This window comes from Anser cygnoides, chromosome 1, assembly GCF_040182565.1.
Source record: "Anser cygnoides isolate HZ-2024a breed goose chromosome 1, Taihu_goose_T2T_genome, whole genome shotgun sequence".
NCBI lineage: Eukaryota > Metazoa > Chordata > Aves > Anseriformes > Anatidae > Anser > Anser cygnoides.
In genome coordinates this window covers 54,905,091-54,926,829 of record NC_089873.1, presented here as the reverse complement: position 1 = coordinate 54,926,829, position 21,739 = coordinate 54,905,091, and the positions used below count along the sequence as shown (strand labels likewise).

The window sequence follows — 21,739 nt, the reverse complement described above, 5'->3', positions numbered from 1 at the left end:
CCTGTTAGATGTCAGTGTGCACATAACGTTTTTTGTCAGTATTTTTGACCTGTCAACGGGATCAAGGTAGAAATGAGTCAAGTTGCCTCTTCTTTGGGAAGGGACACAAGGGAAAGGCTGAGGAAGTGGTTGGTTGGTTTGCGTTGTTGTGTAGGTTTTGTTTTGTTTTCCTCCTTAAATGAATAACTAGAATGTTATCTTTTCTGATAGAATAGTGTACTCTACTTTCCATTCCCAAATGTAGGGGGTCATGGATTTGTGTGTGATGATGATTTATTTGCTCTATTTATTGTATGGCTTGTTGAACATCGCAGTGTGGCCTGATTGCTGACTTCATGCAAAGTAAAGCATTGCTAACTGTATGCCTGGATGTTTGTGTAAAATACTAAGTGCATGTGTTGAATTTTTGTAGAAGGAGAATATTCTGCTATCTTTGCTAAAACTTCTGGCTGAATGAAGTAATTAAATGAAGCGTGCATAATTAATGATCAAATATAATATAATTCCTCTTTCTGGCCAACGAAATTACTGAAAATGTATGCTAAAACTGTACTTAAAAAGCAAACAATTAAGCAGAAAGCTTCCTTAGTGCCCTTGGAATCTTTTATCATGTGAGCCAAAGGAAATGCCTACCTTATGTTGTCATTGGAACAGCATTTATTTGAGGTTCCCTTAGGCCTCTTTTTTTTTTTACCCTACTAACTAAGCTGTGCGTGTGCAGTGAAAGTCCTTCATATAAAGTTGTTTTTCACAAATAATACACAGCTTTTACAGCAGTTTCTATCTGTAGTTAATAAAGTTTTTATAAATCTTTTTTTTGGAGAGAGATATCTTCATAGACAAATAAAACTTTTTTAAAAATTTCTACTTTATACCTATGTAAGGAAGAGGCGCGGTAGAAGTCATACTTATTCAGAATAATGAAGGAAGTCCATAACAGAGCAAGATTTAGAACATAGATACCCTGACTAAGTCTCCTGCGATAGCCATTAAATCATTCTTCTTCCCTTCTAAGATTTTCTGAGAACTGTGCTATAAAATGATACCATAGCAATGGGGATGGAGATGTACATATGTTGCTAAGAAACTACATGGTCTGTTCTGGACCAGTCGCTCTGATAAAGTGGCTGCCTTAAGTTGTTGCATATGGAAAAGGGCCACTTTAGGTGATGTGCGTTTTGCTCCACCAATTTCTGACCTGCAATGCTTGCCTTTGCAGATGGAACATGAGGATTTTGTAATGGAGGGGCATGGCAAGACTCCACCTCCTGGTGAAGAAAACAAACAGTGAGTCACACGTTTATTTGAAAAGGGCCTTACCATAGTAAATGGTGTGAAGCACTCTTGTTTTAATGTGCTGGAAACATTGGTTGTTCGTTTGGTGCTCGCCCTTTTGGTTCATTAAATATCCCTATTTAATAGTGGATGGTGGCTGTTAAAAATAAATAGAAATAAATCAGGATGTTGACTTGCCTTAAATTTAAAAGCATAGAATTACGCTTTGCAATTTCAGAAGATAAATCAGAATTTGTTGTGAAAGGGATAATCGTTCTGGAAGCTTAGCGCTGAGGCAGTGAGTTCCATTTTTTATTTTTAAAGTGAAAATTTGTACGTGAAACTTTTATGCGTTTCTTCGGTGAAGTAATCTGAAATATGATAGAACCAGGGTCACCTTCTTGGTGTGCGTATGGTAGATTAGTCTTCTTTGAAATATAAGCCTTCTTTAAAATGTGTTTTAATAAAGGAACTGAAATTGTAAACAAAATGGTCTTTCAAGGGTGAACAATTTAAGATGCTAGTACTTAGTGCTTTAGGGGGAAAAGCTTGACCAGAGGAAAAAAAAAAAAAAAAAAGACATTTCCATCAGTAAAAGGCATGGAAGAAACAGCTTTTGCTAATAGGACTTCAGACTGAAATCCAGTAGCAGAAGAGCAGAGCTCTGTCCTAAAAGTGCGTAGCAGCAATGGCTGTCTTCTGTATTCTTCTCTTGAGCTAATGCAATGGTAATACAATGGTATCGCAGTTAAATGATTTACCTGACCTACCTTACGGAGCAAGCAAGAAAGTGGTCTTTGGGAAATCCACAGCACAAATCTTTTTTTTTTTTTTTTTTTTTTTCCCCTGTGCCTAATTGGATGCCTCTTCATGAAAAGGAATTCTGTTGTCTCTTCGATCAGCAGTATATTTCGTGCAGAAAGGTTGGGATTCAGCTTGAGGTGGTGGCCTTCCTTACCTTTCAGATAAGCTAACAACTGTACGTTCGCTGCCTCTGCGACAGTGAGAAAATATTTCTGAGGTAGCCAAGATGAGCTCAGGGAAGTTCTAGTGCTGAGCATGCACATTTTTTCCATCATGGAAGTGAGCCAAACTTCTCAAAGTAATTGCTGCTATTTCTTTCTATTCAGACTGCCCAACTTACTGTGGTATCAAGAGGTACAAAGCTTGTTGAAGTAGAAACTTTCAGAAAGTTCCAGAAGGAAATCAGAGTCAAAATAAAACATAGGAGTTAGATTTCTGTTCTTCTGAATTGCTTATTTTGGTTTATAGTAGTATAATGAAACACCTTATTAGAGTGAATATATGGGGGATGTCGTCTTGGATTTATCCTGGCCTTTTGTTTGCTGTCTTATTTTAGGTGCAAGTGGAAGCTACAGCTAGTTTACAGTTGACCTGATTTCTAATTAGAGCTTTTCAAGTGCCTTACAATCTCCCTCTTCTCCAAAACTATGGTTACTGGAAAGAGAATGAGATCAGCAATAGGCAGGAGTTATTTTATTTTTAAAGCTAATAAATTTGTGGTTTGTGTATCAAATAATAATTTGATAAAAAGCTGAAAGTGCAATTTCAGTAATGCAACTAAGAGATTAAGATAATTATTTTCTGCAATTGTAGTGTAATGCCAGGAATATTCCGTTGTGGGTATTGCTCTTCAATTTTAGTTGGTCACTTGAATCTTTTACTATGCACAATCTCAAATTTTCATCTACCTAACAAAATTGTCTGCTTACGTGTAGAGCTTAAAAGTTGTAAGTGACATTGTTCTGGCATTGAGGATAAACAGATGATAATCACAAAAACGACCAGTAATTTATAACCTTAATGTATTTCAAAAAGGCTGCGTTGTCTTCACATCTTTTTTTGTACAGATCTCAAAAGGAAAACAAAAATATGAAATTGCCCCTTCGTAATATTGCTTCCATTAGGCGTTATCTGGGCATTGTGGAGCAAGCGTACTGAAGAGGGCCACAGACTGGCTGGAACATCTGGCAAATGAGGAGAATTTGAGAGAGCTGGGAGTGCTCAATTTAGAGATGAGAAGGGTCGGGGCTGGGCAAACTTACCCGTGTGTGTAGGTACCTGATGAGGGGTGGAAGGAAGACTTGAGCCAAACTCTTCACAGCAGTGTCAGCGGGGCAACGGCACAAACTGAAATACAGAAAATTCCACTCAAACGTAAGAGGGAAAATAATAAACTTTTTTTTAAAAACTGTTGGGGGTGGTCAAGCAATGGAACAGTTTGGGCAAAGAGGTTGTGCCTTCTTCATGCTGTAAGATACTCAAAACCCAGCTGGACGCAACCCTGAGCAACCTGCTGTAGTTAACCCTACTTTGAGCAAGGGAGTGGGATTAATGATCTCCAGAGATCCCTTCCATCCTCAACATTTCTGCGATTTGGTGTATGTGTATGTTTACTGTTGTCTTCCTGTTTGATTTGAATTAAAATTAGAGCTTGTTAATGAAAAGATAGTAAGTTTGCATGCAGAATCAGATGTTTGATACAGAAGATGTGTCCTTCCCTTTCCAGCTGCTCATTGCACTTCCTAGAGTTTACTCCCTCTGCAGCTATGCAGATTTTTTTTTTTGTTTTTTTTGAGTACTTCTAATTTGCTTTTCTGAAAAGTTGTCCTTGTTAATTTAATTGCCTTTCATACATACCTTGATCTGGATAACTGTACTGCCATGGCATTTGGAAGATAAGGTTTCACCAACTGACCTGTGAGGGAGCTCACTTGCACCAGAGTGCTGGAGCAGTCAAAAAGTGTTAACCTTAGGCAAACCCAGCAATTTCTTAATATGTAACTGCGTTCCAGGGGACTCAAGTAAGGTTTGAATGTGCAATGAAAAAAAAATAATACTTCTGAGAGACTTCCAGTGGAAGTAGTAGCTCTTGCCTAGCCTTGGTCTCATGTGAAATGTCATCTGCAAAAGTACAGCTGCATAATGGATTACAAAGAGCCAGCACCCACGGACAACTTCTGGCACTGTGTTTCTGAAATGCAAGAGTATTTCAGCTCAGTATGACTTGGGTAAAAACTTGGTATTTTAAGTGTACCTTCTGGTATTTAAAAAGTGGTTTAATTGCAAAAACTTTTGCTGTATGGAATGGTTCTCTCAAGCAAACCTATTGTAGGCTTGTAGCATTTTAAGATTTTTTGGTTAAAATGTGGATAACAACTGAACTCTTGTCTGCTAGTATCTGTCAGCTTTGTGGGGAGGAATTCTTCTTTTAGGTGGTACATGAGGTCTTCAAACTGGTCGTTTACAACATAAATATAAGTAATTTCACTTGAAGCTATTTATGAAGTTACCCATTCAAAATCCTTTGTACAAATGAAATATGGAATGGGCATTCTTGTCTCAAGTCCTGTGAAAGATTCGCAGTTCACGCGCGGTGCCAGTGTCATATGACTGGCGTGGTTGTGCAGCAGTGAGGGCTGCACCTTACTCTGAAACCTCTGCATGGACTCGTGCAGAGGACTGAGGCTGATGATGGCCACCATGGACCGTGCAGTGCATTTGAGAAATTGTTACTTTGCAGATTTGAAGTAATAGATCACACCTGGATCTATTAGTGAAAGGGAAGTAATAAACGACAAACTCATTTTGTAACAAAAAAAATAAATGTTTGACTGACGCATGGGAGAGGGCTGCTGGAGGCAGCAGCTATTCAGACAAAAAAGGGAGCCAAGTTCATCCATTTATTTGCAAGGTAGGCCAAGCTATTACCACTGTCTGATGCACCTCAGTTGGCTATTCCCTACCTGCTGTTTTATAGAGGTGTTTTCAACTACCTAAGTAATTTGTACATCTGGAAGTGATTCACCCTGCAAGAAAGATAGCAAAAGAAGATCATCATTTACTAAGTATCATTGATTAGCCATATCAGATAGCCTCTTCCCTGGCTTGACAGGTTTATGTGGATTCTGAGGCAACAAAACTGCAGTCATGCCAGAAAAGAGATTGCAGCTGTGAAGATCACAAAATTATTGTTTTAAATTTGGTCATGCTCTCTTAAATCCTTTTTTAAGACTTGAGAAGAAATATTCAATGTCTTTCTGGACTTACATCACACTGTAATTTAAAGAAGGCTATACATAAAATCATATAGTCTGGAAAGAGGAATTGTAGACTAATAAAGTAATTTAGGTTGGAAAGGACTTCTGAAAGTCATCCAATCCTATGGTTAAAGGAGAGGGGGATTTGAAGGTTAGATCTAACTTCACAGTTACATCAAGCTGCTCAGGATTATTCTAGAGCATTTCTGGGCAATCTCCTGCAGTGTTCAGTCACTCTCAATAATCCTAATATTCAGTGGGAATTTCTCTTGTTGCAATTAGTCTGTTGCCTTTCATCCTTCCATTATGAACGTCTGAAAGTCCGGCTCAATCTTTACTAAAACTTAATCTCTATCTTTGTTTACTAAGCAGAAGGATCTCCCCGTGGTCCACTTGCTTAGTTTGTCTTAAGACAAAGCAAAGCAAGTGCTATCAGCCTTTCTTTGTAAGTCAAATTAAGGAACCAGTTAATAGGCCTGTCTTCCTTCATTTTCAGTAACCTACCAGTATTATGTGCCTCGCTGCCACAGTAGCGTAAATCAACTAATATTACTCTTTTATACTGATGCTGAAAACTATAGAAAGTCTTCAGTGGTATATCCTGAAGATAACAGCTTTGGCTGCTGGGAATGCCCAATGTTGTTACAAAGTATGGCAGTGTTCTTGTGAAGGGTCTCTTAAATGTTAAATTTCCAAGAAGGTCCATAGCCATAGAATCTCTCTCTGTAGCATGAAATCATGTTCTTAGCAAATTTAAAGTAAACTGTAGCTAAATACTTGCGTAACAGGGTTTTTGTTTGTTGTTTTAAGGACGCTTCTTACTACGAAAGGTATTGAGATTTGTCTGTAGTATCTCCACACCTTTTTAATTTACTGACAGTGCCAGCCAAAACAGAAGATTTTGAAAGTATTCATGCTAATATTGTCAAAGTAACCTCCAAATCCTAATTCAGATTATCAACCCAATTTGGGATACCTAATTTGGATGTCAGCTCAAATTCTGTTGAAATTCATGGTAAATTATGCCCTTCCTTGGAAACATCAACGCTTATGTTCAAAATTAAAGGTTGTAGCCATTTTTTCTGTGTCTGCGTAGAATAAGTAGCACATTAGATAAATCCTCTACAAAACTGCACATCCACCCCCACCCCCCAAAGTCCTTTGTCCAACGTCCAAACAAGGCACCACTGAGACATGCACTATGTATGCAGTGGCCATACTAGACATTTTTGTCACAGGGTGTTGTGGTTCTGTTAATGTATAAGAACATGCTTCAGTTCTGGTAATAATTCAGACTAGTTCTGGTGTTGGCATACGAGTGGGAGAATTTTGACTTGGACTTTTTTTTTCTTTTACATCCTTGGAAATTTGAAAGGATATGGGAGGGCAGGAGACCACAAAACTAGCGCTTGAGGTAAAAATTTGAGTATCTAGGTGAGGATTCAGGAATACTTTCATTAGCTATATACTGTACAAGTGTTCTTACTCTGCGATGGTGTGGCGGGACAAGTTCGTGTTTGAAGGCGACTCTACCTGTGTGTGTAAGGGAGGCACAGAAAACCATTGCCCCTTGTTGTGCGATTGAGTGGGTAGTAATGGATGAGGCAGCAGTGAACTCTAGCTGGAGAGCAGCTGTGTTTTAGCCAGAAGACCAGTAAGTCAGTAATGTTGAAAAAGCTGGCTTGCACTTCTTAAAATACAGTACTTCAGACCAAAATAACTACAAAAATATGCAGAATATACTTAAGACTTCAGCACTTTAAATGCTAAGGGTTCCATCAATTCACTTCCATGTTTTATCAGTTAGTGCTATACTTAATTTTTTTTTTTTTAACTTTTCTTGTGCTTAAGGGTATTCACAGGAAAACTCTAGTCTGAGTATTCTATGCAAAAATCATTAAAAATCAGACATTCACTTCTGCAAGCTAGTCTTGAAAATGCTGGAAAATGTTTTCAATTGTAATTTCGTTTTTTTTTAAGTTACCCAGATTCACCTACTCACTCATTTTTCTTTCAAACCTTGTACTAAGAGGCAGCAAAGCATACAGCATTGTGTCTTACTTTGTCATGAACAAACACTGGCTTTTCATGTACCTCAGCTAACCTACGCCATTAGTATGCTGTCATTTAGCAAGTATCTTCTTAATATGTGGAAAAGCAGAAGCTAGATGACTTGAGGAAAAAGAAAACAACATATAAGATCGCACATCAAACAGCACTCTGGAGGTAAAGTTCCCACTTACTATCCACATGTGTTTAACCTACACACTGCTGAATATTGAGAGAAGAAAAGATTTGTGGACAGTATGCATTCTACATTTGAATAGCATGACACTCCTTTTCCCTGGGATTTTACAGTGTTTTCTTCCAGATGTCTTCTGGTAAGACCAGGCTAGTTTGTTGTTTTTTCCAAGATCTGTATTTGTCCTGCGTAGGAAGTTCACAAAACCTGCTTCTGAACTCTGCAGTCTGATCTGATCAAGAGACTTCATATTTATTGTCTTCCCAAACCAAAAAAAAGTGTATTTTGAGTTCCAGTTTGCTGATATTTATAAATATGGTATTGCAAAATATCCAGAGTAGATAGTGTCACATATTCCCAGTTTAATTAATAATTTAGTAGTAATTCTAATTGCTAACAAAAACTTACTGTACAGTTTACTGTACTTTGAAGCAGAGTGTAATTGTATACTGACTAAGTTCCTAAAATCCCAGAGCCTCTTTATTTGAGACACAAACTCCACCCCAGGCTCTCCAGTCCCTTTTCAGGAAGTAAACTAGCTACAGACACTATTAAGATCAGGTTAATTGTCTAAGAAGTCTTTTTTGGTTTGGTTGACTAGTGGATGTTCCCTACCACCCCTTTCCTAGGCTGATACTTCCTCAGAAGCTGCCTGAGGTTACAGCCTTCTGGTGTATCATTTATATGGATGGCTGGAAATTGCTCTCTTTTCAGCTTTCCTTTGCTACTTAGATAGAAACTGATGGGTGGCTTCTTACATAGGAGAGATGAGTTGCTTACAAGTTGATCTGTTAATGTTCTTATGTTTAGAAATTTAGATAAAACATAGACAAACAATACAAATATAAACAAACCTATTTAGATCTGTTTGTTTCTATGCTGCCCTTCTCAAGCACATACTTGTGATGTACAAACTTAAAAGGTATGATGTCTGTATTAAATATATACATTAAATGTTATATAGAATGCCATAAGTCCACAGTGCTCCTTAAATGTTCCATTTGTGATTTGTCTCCCACCTTGATGTGGAAGAACACATACTACAAAGTTAGTTCCTGAGACTGGCAGGAAATACAGTTTAAAGAAACTGTTCTACCTTTTTGCCTTTGTACTGCTATTTCCTTGAGGACAATTTGATTTCTTCCTTCTTCTCCCCACCTTTGCTCCTCTTAGTATAACTTTGTACATTTTGATAAGAATAAAACTTTCAGTGCTTTCCTATAAGTGCATGTCTTCAAGGGATTTCCTCTTCAAAGCAAGTATTTAGAAGTTACTTAAACAAAACTAGTATTTTCCATCGATAAATCAAATGTATTTCTGGTTAGTATATCTTTTTTTTGAAACGCTTTCTGAATGAGAAAATGTTGTCCTCCAATTTATGTTTGTAAAATGGAAGGAGGAAAAACGAGGAATTCTACTTTTCAGTTACCTGTTGATACATTGATTTTTCAATAGGCTTGTCATTGAACTGATACACAAACTAAAGAGGCAAAAGTCTTTCTGCTTGTAGAGGTATTTACTGCTGAGGAAAAAGTGTCTTAGTATGTAAACAAGAACTAGTATTAGCTAAAAAGTTGGTGATCACTCAAGTTGCTTGGATTGACTTCTTAATCAACAGTAAAGATGTAAAACTTGAATATAACCTCATGTGATTGAATTTATTAATGATGAAGCTTACTGCAAATTGTCTTGGTTTTGAAAAGAAATTTGAAGTTTTTTTCTCAGTGGGAAGCATGTTTTTAATCAAAATAGAAATTGGAATAACTTTGTACTTGTTCTTTAAAATGTAGTATGCCCTGCTGCAAGTGTTTGCTACACAGGTAATAGCAACAGATTTAAAGAACAGCAAGGAAAATTTATTTAAGTGACAAGGATAATTCTGAGCCTTGTCTAAATTAGTGTTTCCTCTATATTACTAATGTAAAAGTATAGTTTAGAAAAAATTCTGTGGTATCTACACCAAGTTGGCGCCACATGGTTTTGCTGAGGATTCTCTTTCTGGATTGTTAGAGGAAGCCAGTGGCATGATAAATGTGTATGAATTGCAGTCCCCAAACTTAATTTTTTAATTTTAAATTCTCTCCAAAGAATAAATACATTCATCAAGTCTTTTGTATTCTTTCCGTGGACACCCAGATGAAAAGTTGAATATTCATTTCAAGCAGATGGAGAGGGCAAGGGGAAAAAGACTAATGGCTCTATGTTACATTAGGGTTTGTGCTCTCTTGTTGTTTCCTGTGTCCAGAAAATAGAAATCTTGGTGAGTATCTGCTATGGCTTCCAGATGACAGAAGTTAAAGGACAAAAAACATAAATGATCTTAAAGTCCTAGAATGTGGTTGCAAGTTGTTGATCTCATCCAGACCCGTCAGGAAGTGACTATCCATTATTGTAAAATACGGGGTTCTTTATTTCTCCATGTAGAAGATAGGGCATGCATTGTATGACTTAAAATACTGCTCTCTGTGGTCAGCATGGTATGAATTAAAAACTTGTTTACGGAGATATTTTGGGGCTCCTAAACTGCATCCCCTGGCATGCTGTGATCAGGAAAGCTGGTATAATTTCTTTTACTTCTGCCTTGATAGATCTGCTGAACTCTTTGCACTTCATCAACTTAGTCATATTTGGGGATCATACTGGTTTGAGTTAGGTTAATGCATGCATCTGAGCATTTGACAGCAGTACAGCTTTTAGAATTTTCTGCATGGATAGTTAGCTGTTCCTTTTTTGACATTTCAAACTCAAGGGCTGTACATGAAGGCAAATTATTTAGGGAAGATGTTCAGCCCACTTTATTATTCTTTTTATTTTCTTTAACATACCGTATTATGGTTCCTTTAATGAGAACAAAAGCAAGTGGGTTGGTGCCAGCTCCAACCAAGATGCCAGAAATTCCTTTGCTCAGAGGTTTCCGGGCCAGTGACTGAACTCCCCACACTAAAATTAAAGACAAGTTAGAACAATTTGCAGAGAGGTACTGGTCCATGTCACCATAGATAAATAATAGTTATACACAAAAAGCTAAGTGCAGAATAGTTTCCTTTTAGGTGCAGAGGAAAAGAAAACGGGGGGTGGGAGGGTTGAATAAGACCACCACTTTCAGACTATCTTGCTTCTCTTTCATGAGACTTCACATAAATATTTGTGAGAAATCTGCTTTACATGGAAAGACTAAACCATAGTGAATAGGATATATTGAATTTCAGTAGAGGCGGGTCTGAAGGTTCCGTACAAGGAAGGGGGTCCTGTTGCGGTAGGGTTTATAGACACGAAAGATAAGGGTTTTTTCCTTAAATATTCCAGTCTTAATGCTTGATGGTAGTTGTTTAAATTTGTTTAAAGCTTCTAGCCTTAAACAGTGAGGAGGGAAGGATTTAACCAATGAGGTTATTACCCCTTCGGAAATGCAGTGGAACAGCTATTGTTGATGGAAGGTCAGTTGAATCAGTCCTCTAACTGGCATGGTAATTCGCATGTCGTAAACAACCATTAGAAAGCAACAGCTTGCTGTACGTACCAGTGGAGTAATTTACTATTTCCCTGCACATGTGTTAATACTGGGAAAAAAAAAAAGTACTGTCTTTTCACTGTTATAGATAGGATTGGATAAAACTGATAAACTCTTCATATTTCATGGATATCTTCCTACAGTTTGTAGGATTTTAGAAGCCAAAGGTGGAAACCCGTCAGAAAAGGATTATAAAGTCTCCGAAAGTGAGAAGCTTCTGAAATGGTAATACAGGAGCAGGTTAATAAAGTGATATACTGTAAGAATACTATTCTGCAGAAGTTCTCTTGCATATTGTTTTAGTACGGACTACTCTCATAATTTGCAGGGATATATGTATAAATGATTTCTGCAATTTTTAAAAAACTCATTCAGCGTTTAGAAGGAGACTTGACTGAACGGGAGAAGGTTTTGGAAGGCCGATTGTTTTGTTTCCTGCAGTTAAGTCTCATACGATTGCTTTCTGTGTATATCTTTCCCAGTAAGTTTTCAGTGTCTTGTCCAGTTTTTACACAGAAACTTTTTGAAGAAACTTTTGTTCAAGTGAAGCATTAGAGTAGGAAATGACATGCTACGTACGGTTGCCAGTATATTAAACATCAGGCTGCCTGGAAGAGAGAGCAAAATTAATTTTCCACTAAAAGAAGGGCTTCAGGACAAAACAAAATCTTTTCTGTTTACGACAGTGGATAGCTAATCATCATATGTGCTTTGGGATTAGCTGCAGCATATGCTATCTTCTGCCCAGGCTGGGAGGGTGCAAAACAATTATAGGAAGAGATCTGCGCAGGACTTGTGTACTGGCAGGGCCTTGGCATCAAAGGAGAGCTGGCTGTGCAGGATGCTGGGATTAGCGGGACAGAGTAGAGATTCGGTGGTGTGTGACAGAGATGCATAGGAAATGAGCTTTTAGTTCCATTGTTCGTGGAACAACTTTGTTACAAGGAAGATAGAAGGATTTATCTTTCTCCACTTCGGAAAGGGCATTTGAGGAGATTGAAGAAGTGGAGGCATAGTGATGGATTATTTATAGGCCACACAGCTAGGGAAAGTATTGTGGCAGATTGAGGAAAAAATTAGGTGGAAAAGTGGGTGTTCACTAAGTTCTGTGAATGAAGTTTTCCTTCCGAGTTATCTTTCTGTGAACGCTTCATTAATGTATAGATTCAAAACTTTGTCTTGGCCTTGAACGCATAAATAGTTCTTAAACTTAATGTGCTATGAACTATTTAGGTCTCACACTCTTTTTTGTCCCTGGCAAGATACGAGAACTGAGTTTTACTGAGTCTCCAGACCACTGTCACAACATAAACTCTGAATGCTAATGGTGTATATATACTCCGTTCCTAAAATGTGTTGATAAGTGCTTTTGCAAAAGCGGTTGTAACCTTTTCAGAAATTGTGCAAACTTTTCCTGTGTCAGTCGCTTTTCGTCATGGTTTTTTTCTCTGTAGAAAGAATTTACATTATACTTTGGCTATTATAGTTTAAAAAAAAAAAATCCTGCTAACTCTCTTTTCACAGTTCTGCAGCATCAGATGTCTCGCTGCTCACTAAAGGGGGGGAAGGGGAGATAATATAGTTTTCCTTAGGAATGAAAATTTTGTCCTTGAAGAATGCTCTGACACTTCAAAGTCTGAACTCCTACAGAGGGGAGGCTATCTCTCTTGAACAATGGCTTAATGTGCAGTTGCTTTGAAGACTTCAAAAAGAAAAAAAAGTTGATAGTTGATACAGCCAGATTTAGCTATCGCCTTCACTTTTCAGAAGTGGTAGGCATTCAGCATCTCTGTTTGAAGAAAACAACTTAAACGTTTTATTAACTGCCCCTTATCTAGACCTGAGCAACTAGGAACTTGACACAGGCATCTACCAAGTCGAGGAAGCAAGATGCTTTGAAACCCAGATTTTAACCTAACGTTTTTAATTGTTCTCTTGAAATCAATAATTTTTAGAGCACACAAGGAATAGTTAAGACTCATAATTCTGTTCCATAATTTAAGTGTTTCTCTGCTTGTTGTTTATTATTAGACATCGTGCAACTATATGCATGCATGTCCCCACGCTAAGATTTATGTTTTTAACTTCATCTCAGGAAAGACAAACCCTGTTAACGTGATGTGGTAAACAAGCTGGAGTTTGTGCTCGCTAGGATGGTAATCCAGGTCATTTGGTCCACTGGTGACCGGTTGGGGAGCTGGGGAGGAATCGGCCTCCAATCATCCTGACTCCATTACACCACCAGCCTTCTGGGGTCGGTCTGGGGGAATCTAACTGACGGGATAGAGGAGATCTAACTGCAGTGGGATAGAGGACATGTAGGCTTCAGTTCACTTCAGGATTTGTCTTTTTGCCTCTGATACTCTAGGAAGCAAATTTTTCACCAGCAAAAAAAAAATGACAGTTGGTGAGAAGGCATTCGTACTATGAGAAACTTGTTAATATTTGAGGTTTCTGCAGAGGAATTATGTCCGGCGGAGCCAAGTTGACTTTTTCGCTTCCATAGCATCAGCTATGAAGAATGTACTAAGGGAAAAAATAAGTGTTAAATTTGTTGCCACAGGTAATACGGGCATTGTAGAAGGCCCAGTAAGTGGAGGGCCGTAGGATGCTACGGGCTCAGCCTTCAAAATAAGTAAGATGGCATCAACCCATAGGACTTTGGAACCAAAACAAAATGCCAGCCCTGCAGACAGGGAGTTTTGCATAAGGACTGAATGAACCTGAATCTTTTAAAATTGAGTAAAGATCTGCAGATGGGATGGAGCAGATCTCCTTTTTGACGTGACAGCTAGAAGGCGTATATGATGTCATCATTCATCTACTGGACACTGCAGCATCCCTGTATACATACAGTTGAAGCCGAATTTATTAGTTCTGTATCAAAAGGCCATCAAAAAGGATCGTCTCTAACTAGAACCAAAACGCACCTCAGTGTGAATTAGAAAAAATCCCTTCCCTCCTGCCTAAGTTGAGATGAGGACACAGAGTCCATAACTGTAAGCGTTCAGTGTGCATGTGCATGTCTGCTCAGGCTGGATGCTGTCCTCTTAGGAGCACTCTGAAGCATCGTTACAGTTTTTAAGGTGCTTTATGATCCTCAGATGGAAGGTGCTTAGAAATGAAGTGTCTATAATCAGATGAGTTAGTAGTACATAACAAGGATATAACCAATTAACACTAGCTATTAACAGAGCTGTTAGCATCAGAAAGCTTAATGGTTAGGTTTTCAAGGGCAATTGCCCTCTGAAAAGGGATGTGTGGGTTTTGTATATGCTCTGTATTTTTATGCTCTACTCAGTTTTCTGAACCGCCATGCTGCTGCTTCTCCTTCCAGAATTTTGGTTGGAGAAATGCTGCATTAAAAAAAAAAACACAAAGATATTTTTCTGTGCCATGGGTAGTCAAGACTTAACCAATATGCCAACAGGAACAGATATACGGTGAAGTATGTTTCAGTTGTTGGCTTGGTTGAATTTTTAATACTAAAATAACAATCCTGAAGTTGCTTCCAAATACTTTTTGGAGACAACATGTGGGTAATTTTCACCTCATCAGTGGAATCCACAATTCTTTCTGGAAGACAAGCTAATCAAGGTAAAACATAGGCCCACAGACAAACATTTGTAACAGAATGGTTAATTAGTCAAGATGTTTTATCGGTGCTGCAGTTATTTAAGAATTGCCCGTACTCTCTCTCTATTTTGTTTGTTGGTTATTTGCTTGGCCCCCCAAAACGCATTGTGCTTTTAAAAGTTTTGCTTGTTGAACAAGGGCAAGATGAAATTTTGCAGCAGTGATTTACACTTGATACACAGCAACTCAGTTGAGTGCTTGTTGTTTAAAGACTTAACAGTATTGTCAACTCCTTGAATTGAAAGCTTCCAGGACTTCAGAATGGAGAGCTGGCAAGCCCTACTGAAGTTAAGAGGATTTATAAGTCTGAGTAAAACAATTTGGCTTTGAGGAGGGGAGTAAAATTATCTGTAGCTTTAGTGCATGCTCTCTCATACTCGGTGTGAACACACGCATAGGACATGCAGCTGCAACATTTGATGTAGTTGGTTTGGGTTTTATCTTTAGATACTTAGAGCAATTATGTTATTCTCTTCAGGTCTTGCTGCAAATGAGATTTCACCACACTTCTTAAATTGCAGTGTTTGGATTAGCTCTGCCACAAAGCTCTGCAGACTGTTAACGTCCAGCAGCCTGATTCTCTGCTCTGTTTTAGGCACAGCAGAGAATAAATAGACACAGGGAGGTTACGGCACAGGCTGTAGTCCTGTTGAAGAACTGCTCTTGTTGGGGGAATCCCTGATCTAGAGTTTCTGCACCTTGCCGTGAAGGCAGCTGGTGCAAAACATGTCAAAAACCGAGCCATTTTAGCCTTTTATAGGCCCCTGATGGTTTTTGAAACATGTTTAACCAGTGACTTTTGTAGTATGATAATACGTACTAATGATTTTTAGTCGAATTCATAAGAAGTGCAGCTTTCCCCAAAATTCTTCCCTATGTAGCGTTCCCCCTTTAGACTCTTTCAAGTTAGTTGTGATATATGCTGTCTTTTTTCATTGCTAATGTTGTTGTTGTTTTGTTTTAGGGGATGGGGGGGGGGGGGGGACAGCTTTCTAACTTCACAGAATTAAAGATTCCTGTACGTTGAGGGTCCGATACCAAGGTGTCAGGTGTCTCTGGGCATGTTTTCGTCGCACCATGTTGATTCACGCGTGTGGTACCAGGTTGGCCAACTGGAGCAGGTCTCCCACAGCAGGGCCAGACCTGCTGCTCTGCCTATATGACCTTGAATGTGTGGAGACAGCAATGTCTGCACACATCGTATGTTTGCAATGCACAGAGGTTCTTTGTTTCAGCTGTTGGAGAGTTTACCTGTGGAAGCTGGAGGCGTGGGGAGCTGGAGGTCAGCCTCTTCTCACAGATAACTAGTGATAGGACTAAAGGGAACGCCAGGGGAGGTTCAGGTTGGAAATGAGGAGACATTTCTGCTCAGAAGGAGCAGTCAGGCACTGGGACGGGTTGCCCAGGGAGGTGGTGGAGTCACCGTCCCTGGGGGTGTTCAAGGAGAGGTTGGGCGTGGTGCTTAGGGACATGGTTTAGTGGGTGACGTTGGTGGTAGGGGGATGGTCGGGCCAGATGACCTTGGAGGTCTCTTCCAATTTTAACGAGTCTACGAAGTTGCGGGAAGCAGCTCGCGAGCGCCTGCCTGCTGGTTCAGTCGCAGCCCGGGACTCGACGCCTCAGGTCGGCGCGTGCAGGTGGCCTGGGCAGGCTCAGTGGGGACCGGGCGAGGACTGGAGGCGTTGTTCAAACACACCTTCCTCCTGAGGTAAGGGACCCGCGTCCCAGGTGCGTTGCGGGAGCGCGTGGGGCGTCCCCATGCCGTCCCATACGTTCGTGATGAATTAGCGCAACTGGCTGCCGGGGTGTTAGCTGGCTTCGGGGAGAAGTAGAGCTGCTCGCCGCGTTGTAGCGCCCAACCTCGTCACGCAGAGGGCGAAGCGCGGCGGAGCCGCCGAGCCGCTCTCCTCGGCGCCCCGCTGGCCCTTTAAGGCGGGGGGCGGGCCCGGCGGGCGTGATTGACAGGCGGCCGGCGCCACGTGACCGGGCCCCTATGTGAAGGTCACCAAGCGCCGCTTCCTTTAGAGAGAGCGAGAGGGAGAGCGAGGGAGGGAGCGGGAGAGCGAGCGAGGGAGGGAGCTCACGCCAAAATGGCCGACACAGCCGCTGCTGCTGCTGCTTTCTGAGCGCTGCAAGTCGGGGGGGGGGGAATAAAACACACGCACCACGCACGACAAAAAAACAAAACAAAACAAACAACTCAGACGCGAAATTCAGCCCCGGATTTCTTTCCGTTTCCACTTCCACCTCGTATGCCTCAACTCGCTGGATTTAAGCACTGCTGCACTTTATGAGGTTAGTGGCGCGGTCCTCTTGTGGTGGCGTTCTGCTTGTTTTTACCCAGTCGGAGGGTTTGGGCAGCCCGACCGAGCCTTCTCCGCCGGGCTTCTGCAGAGGTCTCTTTTCCTAGCGCAAATGCCTCGCCTGCTTCTACGTGTAGAGCACTTGGAGGGGGTTTTTAGGGCTTTTTAGCAAGACGTCTCCGTGGAAGCCTGGATTTTAAAGAGACTCGTAATTTAAAGCATTTAGGCAAATTGCAGCCGATCTTTCGTCTTTTTCTAAGCCGGCCAAGTACAAGATCGTACAGAAAATCTCGTTTTATTTAAATGGAGCCTCCGTGAAGACCGATTTCTTCCCCACACCACCCGAAGCTCTTAAATCTGCTGCAAAAATTTGCATAGGGAGCACCGGGTTTGCATTCTTTCAGCTGCCGGCTCCGGCGGGGGACAGATGGGGAAGTGTTCTCAGCAGGCCATCCTTCCGGGGGGGTGGGGGTAAGGACGGGACACAAAAGCAACCAAACAAAAACCCCACGTCAAACAAGGCGGCCGGTGGTGCAAAATGTCACCGGCCGGGCTCCACGGAGCCGGGGGGCTGCCCCTTCTCACCCGCCCCGGCCTGGCCGGATCCGGTCGGTGCTGGCCCCGGGGGTCCTGCGGTGCCCGGAGCCCCCCCCCCCCCGGGGCTCGGCAACGTGCGGCAGGTAGGGAAGGAGGCACGCAGCCTGCCGGGGGCTTGTGGGCTCGGGCTCCCTTACAAAAACAAGCATTCCTCTCGCCGGCGGCAAATGGAGGTGCAAATGGGTGTTTTCTCGCATTTTTTTTCCCCCACCCGACTCTGTTAGTAGCGATTTAACCCCGAGTTATTTTTGCATCTCCCTCCAGAACCAGGCAGAAAATTAAAGGGAAATAGGCGAAGCTTGCTGCGCGCAGGCCCCTCCCCCTGCATTGTAGGAGTGTGATGTAATGCTCCTTCTGTGGGGTTCAATGAAACAATTTCTCGGCGGTGCTCTACGGTATTCTTCATCTCTTCTTGGTAGGTCTCTGCTCTGCTGTTTTTCTCTCTCTGGATGTCGAAGCAGCAAATAATTGTGAAAATCGTCATACGAATCTACTTTCAGATTGCCGTGTACGTGTGCCGTGGTTATGGTTAGCAGATCAACTTCAGAAATTTACGAGACAGGGTCATATTTTATATTTCTTTGTGGCTTCGCATCCATACAGTTGAATACAAATGGAGGAGACGGATGTGCTGAAGGTACATCTAGCAGTCCTTGTAGTCCCATAGCGTATATCACAGTTCCGTTTTCTTGGCTAGCGGGTATTTGAAGTAATTCTGCAGTATATCAAGTTTCTCTTGGAAATTAAAGGTAGCTTTTCTTCTAAGTTAGAGAAAGCCAATTAAAAAGAACTCCACTCAAATTTTCGTCTTACAGTTCAGGTGTAATGGATTACCTAGTTCATGTATAAAATAACACGCTCTGTTCCTTCTTAGGATTAACGAACTCTATGGAATCCACCCTCTTGCTCTATTAGCATGTATCTGCGTGGGAGGATATTATAAAAATGTTATCTTTGACCTGATGCAGCCTGAGCCTGATGACTGAATCTCCTTTTGTTATTCAAAGCCTTTTTGAGCTTAACAGAGATTCTAACGTAGACAGAATACGTTGAATATACCTGTTGATCGGCAAACTTAATTAGTTCAGTTTTCAAATACAGCTTTGTAAGTAGTAGGGTTCTTAGATTTGGTAATTGCTTGACCAAAACACCAGTTATGTAGTTCATGCGATGCTAGTTACAGCCTAGGATGGTTGAACTGAGGAAGCAATGAGAATGTGAGTTTGGTTCTGGGTTGGCAGTACGGTAGGACTTGGCCTTCTCGGACTCTACGCTTTGGAAAAGTAGTCGCCCTTCCTGTGTCTTTTTTTGCCTTCGTTCATTACTGTCTGACATTACTGTTTGACATGCAGTCAAATCCCGTAAACACTAATATCCCATATTCTACTTTGATAATATTCAAGTTATATTTTATAGTACCTGCAACTGTTCCAACTGTTCATAACTAGAAGTTGCCATGGATGCTTTAAAAAAACACACCACACACGCACACAGAAATCACTGAAAGTAGTAGAAGTGATTCCAGTATGTAGTCTTAGTCCTTTTGAGTGGCTTCCTGAGACAGTACATCCTGAATAGGAAGGAACAATTCAAATTATCCCTCATATAAATATCTTTGACGTATCAAATTTTAGCACAGGGTGTGTTGAAGACTGCAGCCTGTAAAATGGTAGGATTTTAAAAGACCAGATCTAGGTAATTCTCTATACTGTTCGCATTTGGTACGTTCCTGCAGTACAAAGGGAACAAAAAGTGATTTAGGTCCATTCTGAAGGACCTGACTCAAGAGTTGCAATTCCTACATCTGAATCTGAATCTTACGGCAGTGATGGGGAGGGAAGGAGCCTTTTTTCTTCATTCAGTTTACAGCGATAATGTGGCTTTAGAAGCGTGTTTTTTTTTCCTGTTTGCGTTTCTATGACGATTGTTATTGGTATCTACAGGAATCAGAAAGTCCTTTACCGAGGCAAACTATTGTAGTAGGTTGAAAGCTACAGTGAAGTCTGTAGTCAGCAGAGCCCCTGGAGTTTTGTGCACTACATCTGAGAGTCTTGAGAAATAATTGACAAGAAAAGCCTTATTACCATTGAGCTTCAGTATACAGGAGCCTGGAGGGAAGGGAAAACAAGTGTCTGAAAAATTGGTATGCTTGGCTTTCAGCAGGTTTTTTAGCCTTTTTATCTCCTGGGGGGATGGAGGGGGAAAAAAAAGAAACTTCATAAGATCATACCCTCTGTGTTGGCTGGTTTCAGCTAAACTTAACCTTGGAGACTTTTGTCTCTTACTTATTACTAAATGACTTAGTAGAGAAAAAAAAAGCATCCAAATGTAGAAACTTAGGAAAATCCACTGTATGAGTTAGCATATTGTCAGAAGAGAATTTTTATCAGTACCTTTTCCAGTTCCCCTGCAAAAAAAAGTGTCGTGGCTTGTACCTTGACGCAGGCCTCTTGAATTCTGGTCATCATGGAACTACTTTCCTTTCCGTGCTGAGGATGAAAGGTGTTGACTTGGTATTGTCTTTGTTTCAGCTGGCAGTAGTTTTGTAGAGTTTGAGGGGTGTTTTGTTCTTGCTTTTTGCTTTAATTAATAGAGAAGAAACCTGCCTCCTTCTGAAGAGCTGGCTCAGTTTGCTGTTTTCCTATAGGAACAGCTCAAACTTTGAAGCAGGAAAATCAGACACGTAGGACGTTTGCCTCTAAAAAGCTGTGCTTTGGAGTTTTCTGGTGGGGGATCAGGTGTGAGTATCCGAGTTCTGCTTCTCTAACCACAGAATCAGAGAATATCCTGAGTTAGGAGGGACGCACAAGGATCATTGAGTCCAACTCTTGGGTCCACACAGGTCTGAGAGCACCATCCAAATGCTTCTTGAACTCCAGCAGGCTCGGTACCATGACCACTTCCCTGGGAAGCCTGTTCCAGTGTAATCTTCCTGAAAGTCTTGTGAAGGATGGTGTGTAACAGCAGGGCAAACGTGAGATGTCTTTCCACCTAGAAGAATGTTGCTGGAAGCTGGTTAGATCTTAAATGTCTAAACTTTAAACATTTGGCTATAATTATTGCAGCAGAATTAACTTGATAAACAGATGTAAACTTCAGTTTAGGTGAATACGAAGATTTATTGGTTCTCAAAGCAAGGCAAGTTCAGTATTTATTTCAAGAAAGAGCATATTTAGTTGCTAATGTAACACTGGAATTTTTCTGGTATGACTACGTGTGTCATATTTCAAATCTGTTTCAAACAAACTATCCAAAGTTAGGTGTCAAGAGAATGCTTTTTGGCCATTTCAACATCAAGGGCAAACGTGGAAATACAGTGGAGATGAAAAATAATATATACCGAAAGTATTTCCATTTTGTTTCGGTGGTGGTGCCATAATTGTTTTGAAGGACACAAGAGAAATGGTGCCTTTCTCTCTGTGGTGAATTCCATCTCCAGAGCTGTACATCTAGCGCTTTTCACTGCCTAAATTCTTTCTCCATTGTGCATATGCTGCTAACCCGAGTTTATTTTTTGTAGAGTTAGAGCATACATATTTTGGAGCAGCAGGCATATATGTAAACCCAGTTATTTTTTTATATGTAGTGCCACCCACGCACTTCTGATATGAATTCCTAAAGCTTTATGGGTAACTGTCAATTTAAGGGATATTTTTCCGTCTGTTTGTGTAGCACATGCTAGGGTTATAGTTCAGGGCTAAAATGCTCTGGTGCTGCTATAATTATGTACTTACAATTGTAATAATTTCTGAAAAGTAATATCTAAGAACAGGTTAAGTGATATTTGGATGTAATAGTATGGGCAAAATTAAAGACAAACTTCCATTTTCTTTCAAAATGTTTGAGTTCCAGAACTACGTTTAATTAGCTAGTTTAGCCATGTGGGAAAACATAAAACAGGAAATGAACCTTGGAGTTATTTCAGGTACCCAGGAGAAGAAGCATTAATAAAACAGGTGATACTTAAAGGCCAAACAGATCAAAAATAAAGAGTTAAGCATAGCATGGAAAAATGTATGCCGATACCCCTGGAGAGAAAATATGGAGGGGAGTCTTGTTGAAGACAGCAGGTAACAAGCATGATAGCTGAGTACTGTTTCTTTCTGTGCTACGA

General features: G+C 40.5%; 1 protein-coding gene across 28 annotated transcripts in view; it reads left to right on the top strand.

The window, feature by feature from the left end:
* The window catches only part of TNRC6B (trinucleotide repeat containing adaptor 6B), a 145,293-nt gene that overhangs the window by 40,875 nt on the left and 82,679 nt on the right, over positions 1 to 21,739 (top strand). For 10 of the 28 annotated variants that reach the window (XM_066996008.1, XM_066995991.1, XM_066995984.1 and 7 more), the window contains one exon: positions 1,220 to 1,287. The exons of 16 other annotated variants lie outside the window; for them this stretch is intronic. In XM_066996008.1, coding sequence (XP_066852109.1) covers positions 1,220 to 1,287 — 68 coding nt within the window. Of the gene's footprint in view, positions 1 to 1,219; positions 1,288 to 16,739; positions 17,021 to 18,016; positions 18,041 to 21,739 lie in introns of those variants that run through there. 2 more of the 28 variants (XM_048069908.2, XM_066996033.1) reach the window with 2 other exon arrangements.